Source organism: Neodiprion virginianus, chromosome 3, assembly GCF_021901495.1.
Source record: "Neodiprion virginianus isolate iyNeoVirg1 chromosome 3, iyNeoVirg1.1, whole genome shotgun sequence".
Taxonomy (NCBI): Eukaryota; Metazoa; Arthropoda; class Insecta; order Hymenoptera; family Diprionidae; genus Neodiprion; species Neodiprion virginianus.
The window spans coordinates 9,915,162-9,929,573 of NC_060879.1; the positions used below are offsets into that span (position 1 = coordinate 9,915,162).

Here is a 14,412-nt window from a genome sequence, read left to right on the forward strand (position 1 = left end):
CCGCCATTCCCTCGCATTAAACGCAAGTGCTGCTTATGCCGTGATTCCGAAGGAAATTAATTCTTTCATTAAGAACATTGCGTCGTTTTTGAATGCGAGTCCTAAAAGAACAGCCATCTTTCGTGAATTTCAAAAAAGTTTTTCCGATCGTCCCACAGTGGTCCGAAAGCTCGAATTCTTGGCCAAAACCCCCAAAACCGAAAGTTATCATCCGAGGTAAAGCTTCACATATTTGTCAATAGATAGCATTAGAGCTTTGAAATCCAAAAGGGCACGTGTGTTGTATCTCTCTCTACCCAAAAATTACCCCTTCCCTCTCCGTGGTACTGAGCTATCGAGTATATGGTCGTGGTATTTCGCATTACCGATTTCGAGGCGTGTTAATCACGCCAGGCGCCCAACAAATTTGGCGATATAGTTTTAGGTCTGGGGTACATTGTGGACGCAGATTCATTGTGCGCGCGGTAAGTTCTCGGTCATTTTCTTCGAGTGACCGAGGAGCGGGAAAAATCCACGTCACAAATTGGCGCCCAACGTGGGGCCTTCGCGAAATCTCCGCTGTAAATTTTCGAGTAAGATAGTAGCATTGCGCGTTTCGGAAATTTCGACTTAGCAACTGATAGCGCTCGCGGAACGAAAACAACAGCGTTCGGAGAATACGGGAGAGAGAGGTCGCGAGACACTTCGGCCAAGCGTGTTGACGTTTAGAGTACAGTGAGACAATTGTGAATACGTAGCGAGAAAATAAAATTGTATACTAAGGGTGGCGAATAACACCGAAAATTGCGATTTACGACTCAGGCTACGAGTTGACGAACACACCGGGTGACGGGAAAGTACACCGCGTATATCCGCACCTTCCATTTCTAATAATACGAATAAGATCGCTTGCCTTTATCGCCTGTCTCTTGCTTGTGTCATTTTTATTTTCTTTTGTTATTGTTTTTGATTTCTGATTTCTTTTTGTTTTTCTCTTGTCTTCTGCGGTTTCGAAAATTTTTTTTTTTGTGTGTTTCAACGACGGATTTTTAGCATTGCGGTTGAATTTTTTTTTTGTTGCTGGTGCAACAATATTTTTTTTCCTCTTTTTCTTTCTTTCAGCCTGTCTTTTTTTTGTTGTTTTTTTGTTTTGTTTCTTTTTGTGTACGATATTTCTTTTGCTGACGCTTTTATTTCGCAAATACTTATATCGCTAATATATTAGCGGTGATTTCGATAATACGAGGAAGTATCTCTCTCACGCTCTGCTGTGGCTTGTGGATAATAGCGAATTAATTCAACAAGTTTCGCGGAAGTGTCCATACTGGGTAATATTGCTTGCGCTCAGACTCTACCTACACTGTAAAAAATAAGGGTTAATTTAACCGTCACATGGGTAGGTAATTTTTCATCATTCAACTGTAAATCAGTTTTACCTCCCCACTGGTCTTTTACAATCGATCGTCTACCCATACAGACATTTTTTACTACCCAAGTTATACGTAATTTTCGCATACAGACAGATAAATTTTGGTGCCGAACTGTAAATTCAGCATTTGGGTATGCGTTTTGGCTAAACGTACCCAAAGTGGTAAAATTATCTATCTGCATCACCGATAAAATAATGTGTGCGACGCGCATACCGACTGAAATTCGGCAAAACTTAGGCGTTCGCGAACGATCTTTTCGGTAGATAAATTAAATGGATGTGATTTTCGTTACGAAATTTACAGCAGTTGTATTCTGGCAACATAATAATTCAGATTCAAGTTTAGTTTCAAGTGAGAATGTGAAAAATTTTCTGTGACCACCCAAGTTATGCTGAGTTTTGCGTAGTCTGAGATGGCGCTTCCATCGCAGACGGGAGATACGCAAGAAGCGTTTAGACACGCTTCCGCGTTGTGTGTGCGGTTAAGTAGGTGGAGTGGATCAAGTGGAATTTTTTGCATTTTTCATCAGAGAATAAAGGTATGTGATATCAATTGACATTGCGTTTGGGGTTTGGGGTACGAGTAGCAACGCATGTTTTGGTGTAGATGGTGGAGTTTGCTTCTATTTCACGTATGTAGTTCTCAAACTAACTTTTTAAGGTTAGGTTCGAAGGTACTTGCTTCAGCCTGATCGTCGAGTTCTTCTCTTTTTTCAAATTTTTTTTCTTTTATACTGATCAGAGTATTGTTTCCAAGTTACAGCTATCAAGTATAATATTTACTCATTGATTGATGACTGTGTTTTGTTATTGATTGTCAAATTGTTTTGTTGCCATTTTTTTGTAAATATATTTATCAACTTTTACGCTTGTTCGTTGTCACTTTTCAGTATATAATTTCACCCAACCCATCAATTGATTTATTAAATTACTGCGATTATCTTATAACCTTCAGATCAGAACTGGACTAATCTCTTCAAATAATTACTTGTTTTTTTTTTCAACATGATTTTCTCCATAATTTATATTGTAGATTCAAATGAACTAAGAAGTGATAGAGACAAATAATAATATGTAGTATAAATTTATACGTATTTTAAATTTTGCAAATCCAAATAATTTCATGGACAAAGGTTCGTGGGCAAGAATACGGATCCATCTGGCGAAATGAGTTTTGCGATTGTCTCATCGGACCGCACCCTCTGATTGAGTGAAATCATTTTACTATGATTTATTGAAGGACCTTAGTAAGTACATAGACCAGGCAGATGCGTTATTCGTCTGTCTCCCTAACCAAAGGTTTCGGCAGATTTTCATAGTTTGCATTAAAACGCTTGACTCTGAGTTTCTAAATATTCCCTAGGTTGCCATGCTATGCCGACAATGATTCGTAATCTTGCACGTTGCACTTCCTTTGAACCGTTCCAGCTTACTGCGCTGACCATTGACTCTTATCTTTCAAACCACGCCTTCGTTTAAGCCAAGTAAGTACTAAGCTCCAAACTAAAAAATTAATAATATGACATTCATCCCAATGGTCTATTTAGATATCCATGATTTTCTGAAAGCTTCTGTTTCGATCAGACTTAAGCTAACTATGCTAAGCCACAACTCATCTTCTGCTTGAATGACTCACAAGCACGTACCATCTCTCCGGCTCATCAATTTGAACAGGACTTTTATGAGGTAATCTCCCAGGCTACAACTTGCAGTCAGTTATACCATATACATTATAATGGGCCTTGGTACTCCCAGCGAGCCTCAAGTTATAGTATTATGAAGCGGCAGATGAATGAACATTTGGCAGGGGCGACAATACTTTATACTCCTTTTTGGGATTGAGTCTGTCATTATATTCTGCTATTATGGTATCACATAATTGAAATAAGAGTGAGCATGCTAAAAAATTACATTTCACAGGTATAGAATACCTGTATGATAACCAAAATACATTATCGAAGGCTATGCGATAGTCAAAATAATGAAAGTGCAAGAGAATGGTAAAATAGCAAATCAGAGCACTTAATGAAATCCCAAATAGAATCTTAATACTCAATCATGCTCATAGTATCAGGTAAAAATTGTTTGACGAGCTCTTTAGCCTCCAGTGAACTTGGAAAAACCTTTCGCCATATTGAAATAGCCCTCAGCAGCCCATGCCTTCGGCTTAGAAATAATCTCTATGTTGACCAGATATTTTTAAACTTACGGATTCAGGTAAAAATGCTTTATATATGACTTTACCGTGAGTAACACTGGATCAGGGCCGATCCGTTCACCAAAGATGGCGGCTGCGTGGCCGTAAACTGCCAGTAGTTCCCAGTTTTCAGACCCGCACAGAGAGGGGTTTCAACCATGCCTCATTCAAGCTACAGAAGAAACAGAGAAAGATGGAATTCTTTGTGGAAGAGTCGACGGAGAGTTCTTAGCCTCAAGTCTACAGAGATGAGATTCTCCACGTCAAGTCTATGGAGAGGAAATTCTCTGTCGACGCCTCAAGTCTACGGAGAGGAAATTCTCTGTCTACGCCTCAAGTCTACGGAGACTAGATTCTTCGCCTCAAGTTTACCAAGAGGAAATTCTCCGGCAACTCTTTCACAAAGAATTGAGGCGTCGTCAGAGAATTTCCTCTCTGTAGACTTGAGGCGAAGAATCTAGTCTCCGTAGACTTGAGGCTAAGAACTCTCCGTCGACTCTTCGACGAAGAATGCCATCTTTCTCTGTTTCTTCTGTAGCTTGAATGAAACATGGTTGAAAATCCTCTCTGTGCGGGTCAGAAAACTGGGAATCACTGGCAGTCTACGGCCACGCCGCCGCCATCTTTGGTAAACGGATCGGCCCGCATCCAGTGTTACTCCTGGTATATATATAAAAACATCTACCATCATATACAACTATATACAACTTTATTTAACTATATATAACTATATGTGGATCATGTATAATTATTGTACACAACTACATATAATATATGACTTTATATAGATCTATACAATTACATGATGCGATTGTATAGACCTATATAAAGTTATATATTATATGTAGGTGTATATAACTGTATATGTTTTGCATTTAATCATATGTAAACCATTTTTACACAGGGAGCTTATTTAGTTTACTATACCCCAAACAGGAGATGCAGTCATACAGTTCTAGCGTTACCATTTTCACCATTTTTTATTGTTTCAATCACTGCCATGTGAAAAGACTTTATTTGATGATAGTGTTTAGTAAGGTTAGGTCTGGTTGTGAGAATACTGAAGCAGAGAATAATAATTTAACGCGAAGTTTTTCTTTCGCAGTTACCTGAATGGTGCAACGATGGACTTAACGTGTAAACTATGCTCCTTCAAAACGTCAATGGCACAGAATTTTGGAGCACATTTCAACCTGTGCCATAAAGTATCAGCTCATTCGTTAATGATGTGTGGTGCCATGGACTGTTACGCACAATTCCACTCTTTGGAGCGTTATATTCAACACATCAATATAAACCACACTAGACCTATAACTCAACTCAACGTAGAGCGAACGAACAACCCTGTAGCTGCAACGGAGCATCAGCAACTGTCCTCTCAAGATCCTTCAGATTCCGAATTGCTCATTCAGTGCCCCCATCCATCATGTTCTTATAAATGCACTTCCAAAAGTACTCTACGATCACATCGGTTCAGATATCATAAATCAGCCACTCTTCCTGAAACTTCTGCAAATCCTACTGCAACTACTGATAATGATCTATCTCAATACACGCATCAAGAACCCTGCAGTGGTGCACTTAGTTTTTACTCTCAGGGAATTGAAGCCCAGGACACTCAAGTTCCAAATGATGGCGGCGGTATTGAAGCTGATTTCAACTCAGAAGAAATACTTTTCAATAAATTTGTGCACATTTATCTTACTTTGACATCCAAGTTCCATATTCCTGATTCAACTCTTGATTATATCATCAACGATTACCATTTGCTGCTAAAACATTCATTGGGATTATTAAGTACAAAGTTACTTTCAAAACTTACATCGTTTGGAATTGACTGTGATCCACTGAAGCCTCTGATAGAAAGTATTTTTTCCGAAGATACTTTGATTCGATTACATAGTGCTGATGGTCCAATGCGCTCTCGATATATGAGGCGTCAGCAGTATACGAAATTATTTGAGTTTGTGAATCCCATATCGTATAATCTAGGTCTGAATCAAAATAATATACAGAGAAAATATCATTATGTATCGATTGAAAAAACCTTGAAAGCTTTCTTCGATGATACATCAGTTTATGAACAGTACACTGAAAGGAAGAATAAGGAAGTGACACGATCACATGTGCTAACGGATATCGAGGATGGCTCCCTTTTTCAGACTCATCCAGTGTTTTCCTCCGATCCAAGCAGTATTCAATTAATTATATACCAAGATGACATGGAAATAGTGAACCCACTAGGATCTGGAAAAGGTGTTTACAAACTCACCGCTTATTATTATACATTGGCCAATCTGCATCCCTGGAGTCGGTCGTCCGTTGACCCGCTGCAGCTGATTTTGCTCTGCAGAGAAACTGATGTGGCCTACTTTGGTTTGCCACGTGTACTGAAACCTCTAATTGATGAATTGAAAAAACTTGAAGACCATGGTCTTGAAATACGAGGGCAAAATTTGAAAGTCAATATCCTTGTACTGTTGGGTGATAATCTTGGCACTCACACAGTCAGTGGCTTCGTTGAAAACTTTAGTACCGCAAAATATTTTTGCAGATATTGTGAAGAAAGTCGTGATGAGTGGTTCTCAAGAATGAATCGAGTGAGTGCAGGTAATTCTAATAATCCGCAATCTGATGTTGAAAGTGAGGCCAGCAGTAGTGAAAGTGAAATCAGTTGTTATACCAGTTCTACAGAGGAAGAAGGTTCTGAAAATGATGAAACTCAAAGAGTGCCTCGCCCTGTCGATTGTGATTTGAGCGAAGAAGAAGAAGTGGAAGAAAGAAGTATAAGAAATATTGAAAATGATGTCGAAGAAGAAGATCGGGAGCTGCCATTTGTAGCACCTATGCGTACAAAAGAAGCTTATAATATGTGCGTCGCAGGGCTTGTGAATCGACCAGAGGGTGTAAAAGGTATCGTTGCTGACTCTCAATTCAACAAACTCACACATTATCATGTTGTCGGAGCGACACCACCTTGTCTTCCACATGATATATTGGAGGGTTTGGGTGCACATGACGCAAAATTAGCCGTGACCTATCTATCCAAAAAATACAAATTCACCATTGAATCACTCAATCGTAAAATTGCGTCTTTTTCATTCGTTGGAGACGAGAGTCGTGATAGACCTTCAAAGATTGGTGAAAGAAGTAAAACATTAGGAGGACAAGCAGTGCAAAACTGGGTGCTTATCAGGTTTTTGCCCATGCTGATCGGTGACGCAGTTACAAATAAGAAAGATCCTGTGTGGAGGATGGTTCTTTTGCTCATAGAAATCTTGCAAATGATTACTTCACCTAAGATATCGTCAAATATACTGCCCGATCTTCATAATCAAATTCAACAATATCTACATCTGAGGAAGATCAATTTTCCAAGCATGAAACTGCGACCAAAACATCATTTTTTGGAGCATTATCCCAAACTCATCTCAATTTTCGGACCACTTATGAGACTCTCTACTCTCAGATTTGAATCAAAACATACATTTTTCAAACCTGCTGTACGAAGTCAGAAAAATTTCAAGAATATCACAAAATCCCTTACCTTGTCACATCAACTGCTGCAAAGTTCTCTCTCAATCAATAATCTGTTCAATAATTACCCAGTGTTAAAAGATGATTTGCCCTTTCGGCAATGCGTTCTTGAGGATGGAGCTTTACAGTGTGTTTTGAATGCATTTGGCCAAGAGTTCGCTAACTCCATGTCGGCCAGTGAAAAGCTATCCTATCATGGCACGGCATACGAAAAGGGCAAGATTCTAGTTGCCAACACTAAAGATCACCCTGTTCTTGATTTGTGTAAAATCATACTATTTCTTACACGGGGGAAAGCTGTATACGCTGTCGGTGAGTATATACCTTGTGCTTTGAATCTATGTGTGCATGGTCTTATATGATTTCATACGTATACCTATATTTTTTTGCAGGCAAGAAATATGAGGGCTTACTAGACCCAGACCTTCAATTATATCAGCTGAAATACACTGGTACTTATATTCTTGTATCTCTGTCTGAGATCGCAGATTACGTCCCCTATTCAATCTACCGAAGAGGAACGAATCGTGTGATTGTGTTGAAACACTTATTTTTTCTCGGCAAATCTGAGACTGCATCATCTGGAAGGGCTACCTAAACAACGATATACCTATAATGTATTCTATATATATACAGTACTCTTTTTGCACTTTTACATACGTGGTATACGCAAATATTTGTATTCATGGTTCACGTAGTCGCAGCAGATTATTTCACTTTACGCTTCATGTAGTACTGTAGAATATTGAGCTTAACCATTCGCTAAGAGAGCAGCATGTTATCATTTTCGACAAATTTTCATCGTCTCTTTATGTTTAGATGAGTGCCGTCGATAACATTGACAATACCACCAGTGATCTGGATAGCGATGTCGATGAGTACAGCACAAATGATGATCGACCAATAAATGAGCAAAATGGAGTTGAGAAATTTAGTAATGACCTAGGCCACGCAACGACTGAGAAGTCAAATAGTGCATCAACCAGTAGGACCGAGATTAATGATCGTAACCACAGTGGAAATAATGATAATACCATGCAAGTAGATGCAAGCATGAAGATGATACTTGAGAAGCTCACTCCATACCTGCAAACTGCAGAAGACAAAACAGTGCTTTTAGAAAGACTCTTCACCTTAGGTATTAAAACTCTGTCAGACCTAAAATTCGTCACAAATATGGAGAAAGATTTTTCTGGGGTAATAAAACCCATTCAATGTCGCCGTCTGGAAGCTGAACTGTTAAAAGGTACATATGTTGACTATGATTGAAATATTCTGAGCCCTGTGTTAGTTTTTGGTCCAATTTATCACAAGTCTTACAAATTGCGAGATTCCACTTGCTCGCAATGTTTACGGTAAGGTTTATATTATAGTATTTCGTCTTTAGAGGATGCAGATTCGAGTGAATCTGGCACTCAGAATGTATCTATGTGCCGAGTTATTGATGCAAACAAGCTTTTCTCAAAACAGTTTATGGAAAAATTAACAGGATCACAGAGATTAAGCAATTCTGATCGACTAAAATTTGTTAGGAGAGTGGGGGACGAAGTATATGATAATATGCGGTAAGACTTTGACCCTTTTTTAATGCTTGCAGTCAATCCACCCGTAAATTGCCATATGTATGCTCAAATTTTTATAAATTATGTAAACCGTGCATTCTCATTTTCTTACCGTCTCCAGGTATCTCCTATGATTCAACTTTTCAACCTCCGAATCGTTGATTGCTAATTATTGGCTTATTTTATAGGCCTGTAACAAAACACACGTGCATAAGGATCGCAACGGGCTTGATTAAAAACTATGAAGGAGCTTTAGATTTTTTGAAGCATGATGAAGTAGGGGTTGACTCCTTGGCCACGCAAATTCATGCACACGCATCGTACATGAAAAAGCTTGATGATAAAAGAAAAAGCCTTGTGGAGGATGATCCAGATGATCCTGCAGAAAAGAAGGCAAGCCGAAAGAGATTTTCAGTTCGAGAAAATTTCGGTATCACTAAAGATATGGACCTGCCCAATGAACTGCCGGAGGATGAAACTGTGGATAGCCAGAAAGAAAAACAAAAACGGATGCAACAAATGGCTGAAACTGGGGAAATTGATATGCGACTCGTGATACAATTCATGATTAAGACATATCCCTCGCAACGTGCTTCCATCGCCCAAGGTCTCAACATGGAGGATATCATCAAACTCTGGCCGTTTATTGGCTATGTAAGTTTTTTCAAGATACTACTGAAGTTGTAGCTTACATGATCAATGCTAATGTTCTGTAGATAAATATCAGCAAACATAACAGAGAAAGTGTTTTAGACCAACCGAGTATGGTGGAAAAACGCATTCTGTCACGTGTGGCAAACTTTTGATTGGGTTCTAGAATAAGAATCTGCTTTGCATGTTATTTATTACTGAAACTATGTACATATCATGTAGAATTTGAAATACTATTACACTTTTCACGGTTCTTACCCAATTTTTGTTTGTAAATTTCAGAGTAGTATTTTTTTTGTCCTTTGATTACAGTTCGCCGTTTTGAAACAACATTTCTTTACTCTTATCCCAGAGATTGAACAGGTGAAGGTTGGAGATAACTTGAACGAAATCGTTTCAAAAATGTTGCAATTTTTGAGGGCAGACAGTAGCAAAACAAGGAAGGGCAAATTGGGTATTGCTACAAACAATATACTCGAAATTCTGAAGCGCTTTGATAAGCAGCAGCCTACTACAGATTTGCAACGAATTGCTATGACTATGTGTCTTGGTGAAAGGATGCAGCAAGACATGACCAAGATTTTTATTTTCTTCGAGGTACGTACAGAACTGCTCCCAACAGTTTTTGATAAAGTATGTAATAAAAACAACTCTTTTCTGTAATACCTATGCAAATTTTGTGTGCAGTTGTGAGCTTTGCTGCAAGAGTATCTTGTATCTTCGATATACAGTACTTTGTTACGCTTTTAGAGCATCTTCTGCCAAGAAAATATGATGTTCATTGACATAAGTCTTTGTTTACTTTCTCTGATAAAATACTGCGCACATGAAAATGTAGGGTTAATTCTCAAAAAGATTGGTATTGGTACTTTGATTTTCACAATGGTACTTTGTTGGACAGGAAACTACTAGCTTTGATGAAATCCAGGCTTCGTCGAAATTGCCTGATAGCGGAAAGCCTATAGTAGCCGTCCTTGGTAATTTTACTTCGACTATGCTTCACCTTCTACAATTATGTACTTTCAGCTGTTTCTCTTCAAATAATATCTACAGTACATTTCATAGCAAGGGATATCGGAAATATTCCTTGGAAGTATTGAAAACTTTCTCTTTTCAAGGATCTGATCTGATGAACAACCCGAAGTGCTATGTCGTCGTCGAAAAGAGATGTATCAGCCCTGAAAAGATCTCCCCATTCAAAGCTCTCATGCTGACTTTCATGGCTTACTTTGTATTCAAAATCACCTACCCACAAGAAGTTGGTGGCCTGCTTGAATTCTTCCAAAGGTCAGAGATTTTCATTTTTATTCGGTCATTCGACAGGAAAATTCCCATCAAGAAGATTGTCAGATTCAAAATTGTATATCCTCTATGAATAGGGCTATCTACGACATCAAGGGAGATGAAACTACAAAGAGTAGTAGCAGGGTGGAAAGAAGAAAGTCAGCAAAAGGAGTGTTGTTCAAAAATCCACCAATGATTTCTCCACAATTCAAAACGTTAATGCGGGATTTTGATAATTATCGGAGCTTGTGGGGTATTTAGATTATAGGGTATTTTGAGCATATAAATGTATATACTCAACAACTACCAAATAAATATAGCATTCATATAGTTTACGTCCTAGGTTAAGCATGTAAATCTGTACCTAAACACTACCGAAGAAAAATATCATAAGTTTGAAATAAATGTATCATTTGCTATCACTAATTCATTTCTAATGCCATAAATTTGTTGATGCGGGTAGTTCAAATCACCTATCACGCAGATTGAATTTACCTACACGGGTTGTAAAATCCACTCTGTTCACCTCGGAGTTATTTTTACCCTTCAACGAGGATAATCTTGATTTATGTCCCCACATACTACGTAAATTTATCGACCCAAAAAAAAAATAAAACTACATACCCATGGGTAGGCATATTTCTCTACCCAGACTAGGTAACAAGGCGTTGCACCACCCACACGGGTAAATTTACCCTCAAAATTTTTTACAGTGTATAGAGATAGAGTTTTTAAATTTATCATTAACATCAGTTGGATTGTTGGAGTCTACATTCCAATCAATCGAGTTGTACATTTTTTCTACTCTATACTTTTTGATATCATTGATGAATTTGATAGGGTAGCCATTGGCAGTAAGAGTTGTTTCTACAAGTTTTAAATTCTTTTTAAGGAATTGAGGGTTTGATATTCTAAGGCAGCGATCGAACAAGGATATGGCGACAGATTTTTTGTGTTTGATGGGATGGTGTGAGTTGAAATGAATGTATCTCCCAGACCAGGTTGGTTTATGGTGCCAATCTAAGATTATGGTGTCATTGTGGTTGATTACCATAGTGTCTAAAAAACTGATTTTACCATCTTTTTCTAACTCGAAGGTGAATTGGATACGTGGGTGAAAGTTGTTAAATTTATTAAGAAGGAGTTGTAGATTTTCGTTTTTGACACACGTTATAATATCATCGACGTACCGATAGTAAAAAGGTAGGCTGAAGGGAAGATTTGAAATGATTTTTTTTTCAAAATGTTCGAGTACCAGATTCGCTACTACTGGGCTAATCGGTGAGCCCATTGCTACGCCAAAAATTTGTTGGTAGAAATTATCTTTGTAAGCGAAATAGCATGAATCTAAACACAGTTTGGTGGCGGCTAGGAATTCTTTTTTATTAATGTTAGTGTGACATTTCAAATTGGGCCAGTTTTTACTGATGATCGATATTGCTAGTTTAGTTGGAATGTTGGTAAACAGTGATTTGACATCTAGGGAAACTAACAGGTGATCAGGCGGAATTGTTTTTCCCCTGATTTTGTTTACAAAGGACCAAGTGTCCTTGATGTGATAGTCTGATGTACCTGTTATGTTTGATAATACACAAGAACAAAATCTCGAAATTTTGTAGGTGGGGGAATTGATGTTAGAAACAATCGGTCTGAGAGGAACATTTTCTTTATGAATTTTTGGTAGAAAATAAATTTTGGGAGGAAGAGAGTTATATGTTTTGAGGTGTTTAGCCGAATTGGAATCTATAAATTTTTTTTTTCTGTTGCCATAGACTTATCATATCGTTGACTTGTTTTTGTACTTTCAAAGTGGGATCACGAGAGATAAGATTATAGGTAGTCGAATCATTAAGGATATCTTGGCATTTTTGTTCAAACTCCATCTTTTCCATGACGACTGTAATGTTACCTTTGTCGGCATCGGTGACCACTAGGTGGTTATTTTGTTTTAAAAATTCTTTGGTATGTTTAACCTTGGAAGTTATTTCAAAGTGAGAAGTGGGAGGATTTTTGCCAAGTTTGTTGCCAATGAGTTGGCTAATATTTGATCTTACTTTATCTTTGGTGATTCCACTTTTGTTAAAAAGAGCTAATTCTACGCTGCTTACAATATCATCAATAGGTAAATTAATATTATTAAATGGTAAACCATGATTAGGACCGAGTGATAAGGTATCCTTAATTTCAGAAGGTAACTCTGTCTTAGATAGGTTAACTAACCAATTATTATTGTGAAACTCTTTAGGAGTATGTATAGATTTAAGTTTGTTAAATTTTCTAATATTATCTGTCTTAATAGCATTGAATAAACGATTGGCCTTATTTATATCCAAGTTGAAGTTTTTATAATCCAAGTTTGTGAAATGGTTCGAAAAGAAAAAGTTGATATTATTATTAAGTTCTTGGATTAACAGCCTTTCCTGTCGATAACATGTTTTAATTTCGAGCGATAGACACTTGTGTTGAAAAAAGCGTAATGCTTTGATGAAAGTTTTTTCACTTGTTAAATGTTGAAGGTTTTTGATTTTAAAATTTAGAAAGTTTGGAATAATTCCAAATTGACGGCATTTAAGAAGGAACACTTTACGGTTTTTGATACGTGCTAGTTTTTGCCGGTAGTTCCAGATCTTCTTGGTTTGTGAGTGATTTGTAGAGGAAAGTGATCTCAGGTTAGAAGTGCGGTATGAAGTAGGATCACGGTGGTACGAGACGTCCACGAAGCCGTTTCGATGCATTGTATTTAGGAAAGAAGTTCGTGACCAGGAGGTAGAATGAAGATGAAAGGTTCGTCGAGATTCCGGTCAGGAAGAAGAAGAATTTAATAGTTGAAAGACGTGAAAATAAAAAATCGACGTTTCGGCCGGGCCCTGCCGACCATCCTCAGGAATAAAATCTAAATAATTAACAAAAAATAGGATGCTTCAACACAACAATTCAGAGTTGAGAGCATGGAATATGTTTAAAATACAATATTTGTTGTTTTACAGAATTAAGTGAAAATTAAACAGTTGCAAGAAACTGTCAAAGTGACAGTTTTAGGTTACGTGTCAAAATTTTGAAGATAGGTTAATCAGAGGAAAAATTGGTTTATGAGAAATGAAAATATGTCAGAAAATGCTTATTAATAATTTGGAAAATGGAAATGGGAAAAGATTAATTAATTTTGAGAAGATTACTCACAAAAAATGACGACCAGTACATGCTTAGGTGTTGTTAGTAGTACAGCATTTCGGACGGAAGTGAAGGTTAGCGGGTATCGATCCGTAAATCTATGTTGTTGATCACGTGTGAACTTGATCTATGTTCGAAAGTCATGGAGTACAAAGGCAGTGACCAATCGGAGTAAGGGGCGCCAATGATTTGAAAACACGATAATGTAAACTAGAGAATGTTAGAGTATAGGTGGCTAAGATGTTCAATATCTGTACGTTTGTTAACAGAGTTCCTTTTGTTCTTAAAGATATGTATCATTTCTTTGATGATGCGTTTATACCAGTTCGGTTCTGTAGCAAGGGTTATAGAGTTGTTAAAATCGAAATTGTGACCCAGGGTCAAAGAGTGATCTGCTAAAGCGCATCTGTCAGAGAGTGGGCACGTAGTATAAACAGACCCTTTTGTAAACCAATTAGTTTTCCAGGAAAACCCACACCACGATGGCTGAACAAGCAATTCCAATGGCAGTGGACCAACAACTAGAGGTCGGACAAATCCCTGTACCTGATGGTGAGCCTACACGTGTGATAGTTGATGTCAATGATCCCAACCGCGTTTTG

General features: G+C 37.8%; 2 protein-coding genes across 7 annotated transcripts; both read left to right on the forward strand.

The window, feature by feature from the left end:
* Positions 1–1,391: 1,391 nt before the first annotated feature.
* On the forward strand, positions 1,392–11,330 carry LOC124300644 (uncharacterized). 6 transcript variants are annotated; one of them, XR_006907269.1, is made up of 5 exons: positions 1,392–1,947; positions 2,542–2,655; positions 2,772–2,892; positions 2,956–3,094; positions 3,329–3,418. XR_006907269.1 is itself a non-coding variant. In XM_046754941.1 (5 exons), exons 1-5 carry the CDS (start codon positions 9,215–9,217, stop codon positions 10,898–10,900), a joined length of 840 nt encoding a protein of 279 aa, XP_046610897.1. In that variant the 5' UTR covers positions 9,177–9,214; the 3' UTR covers positions 10,901–11,330. The 6 variants fall into 6 exon arrangements, 1 of the variants encoding a protein (XP_046610897.1); XM_046754941.1 differs by lacking the exons at positions 1,392–1,947; positions 2,542–2,655; positions 2,772–2,892; positions 2,956–3,094; positions 3,329–3,418 and adding exons at positions 9,177–9,358; positions 9,668–9,952; positions 10,257–10,332; positions 10,474–10,642; positions 10,735–11,330; XR_006907272.1 differs by lacking the exons at positions 2,956–3,094; positions 3,329–3,418 and adding an exon at positions 10,735–10,811 and having other exon boundaries at positions 1,398–1,947.
* On the forward strand, positions 4,832–7,740 carry LOC124299511 (uncharacterized). Its single transcript, XM_046752766.1, has 3 exons — positions 4,832–6,353; positions 6,489–7,454; positions 7,535–7,740. Exons 1-3 carry the CDS (start codon positions 4,832–4,834, stop codon positions 7,738–7,740), a joined length of 2,694 nt encoding a protein of 897 aa, XP_046608722.1.
* Positions 11,331–14,412: the final 3,082 nt, after the last annotated feature.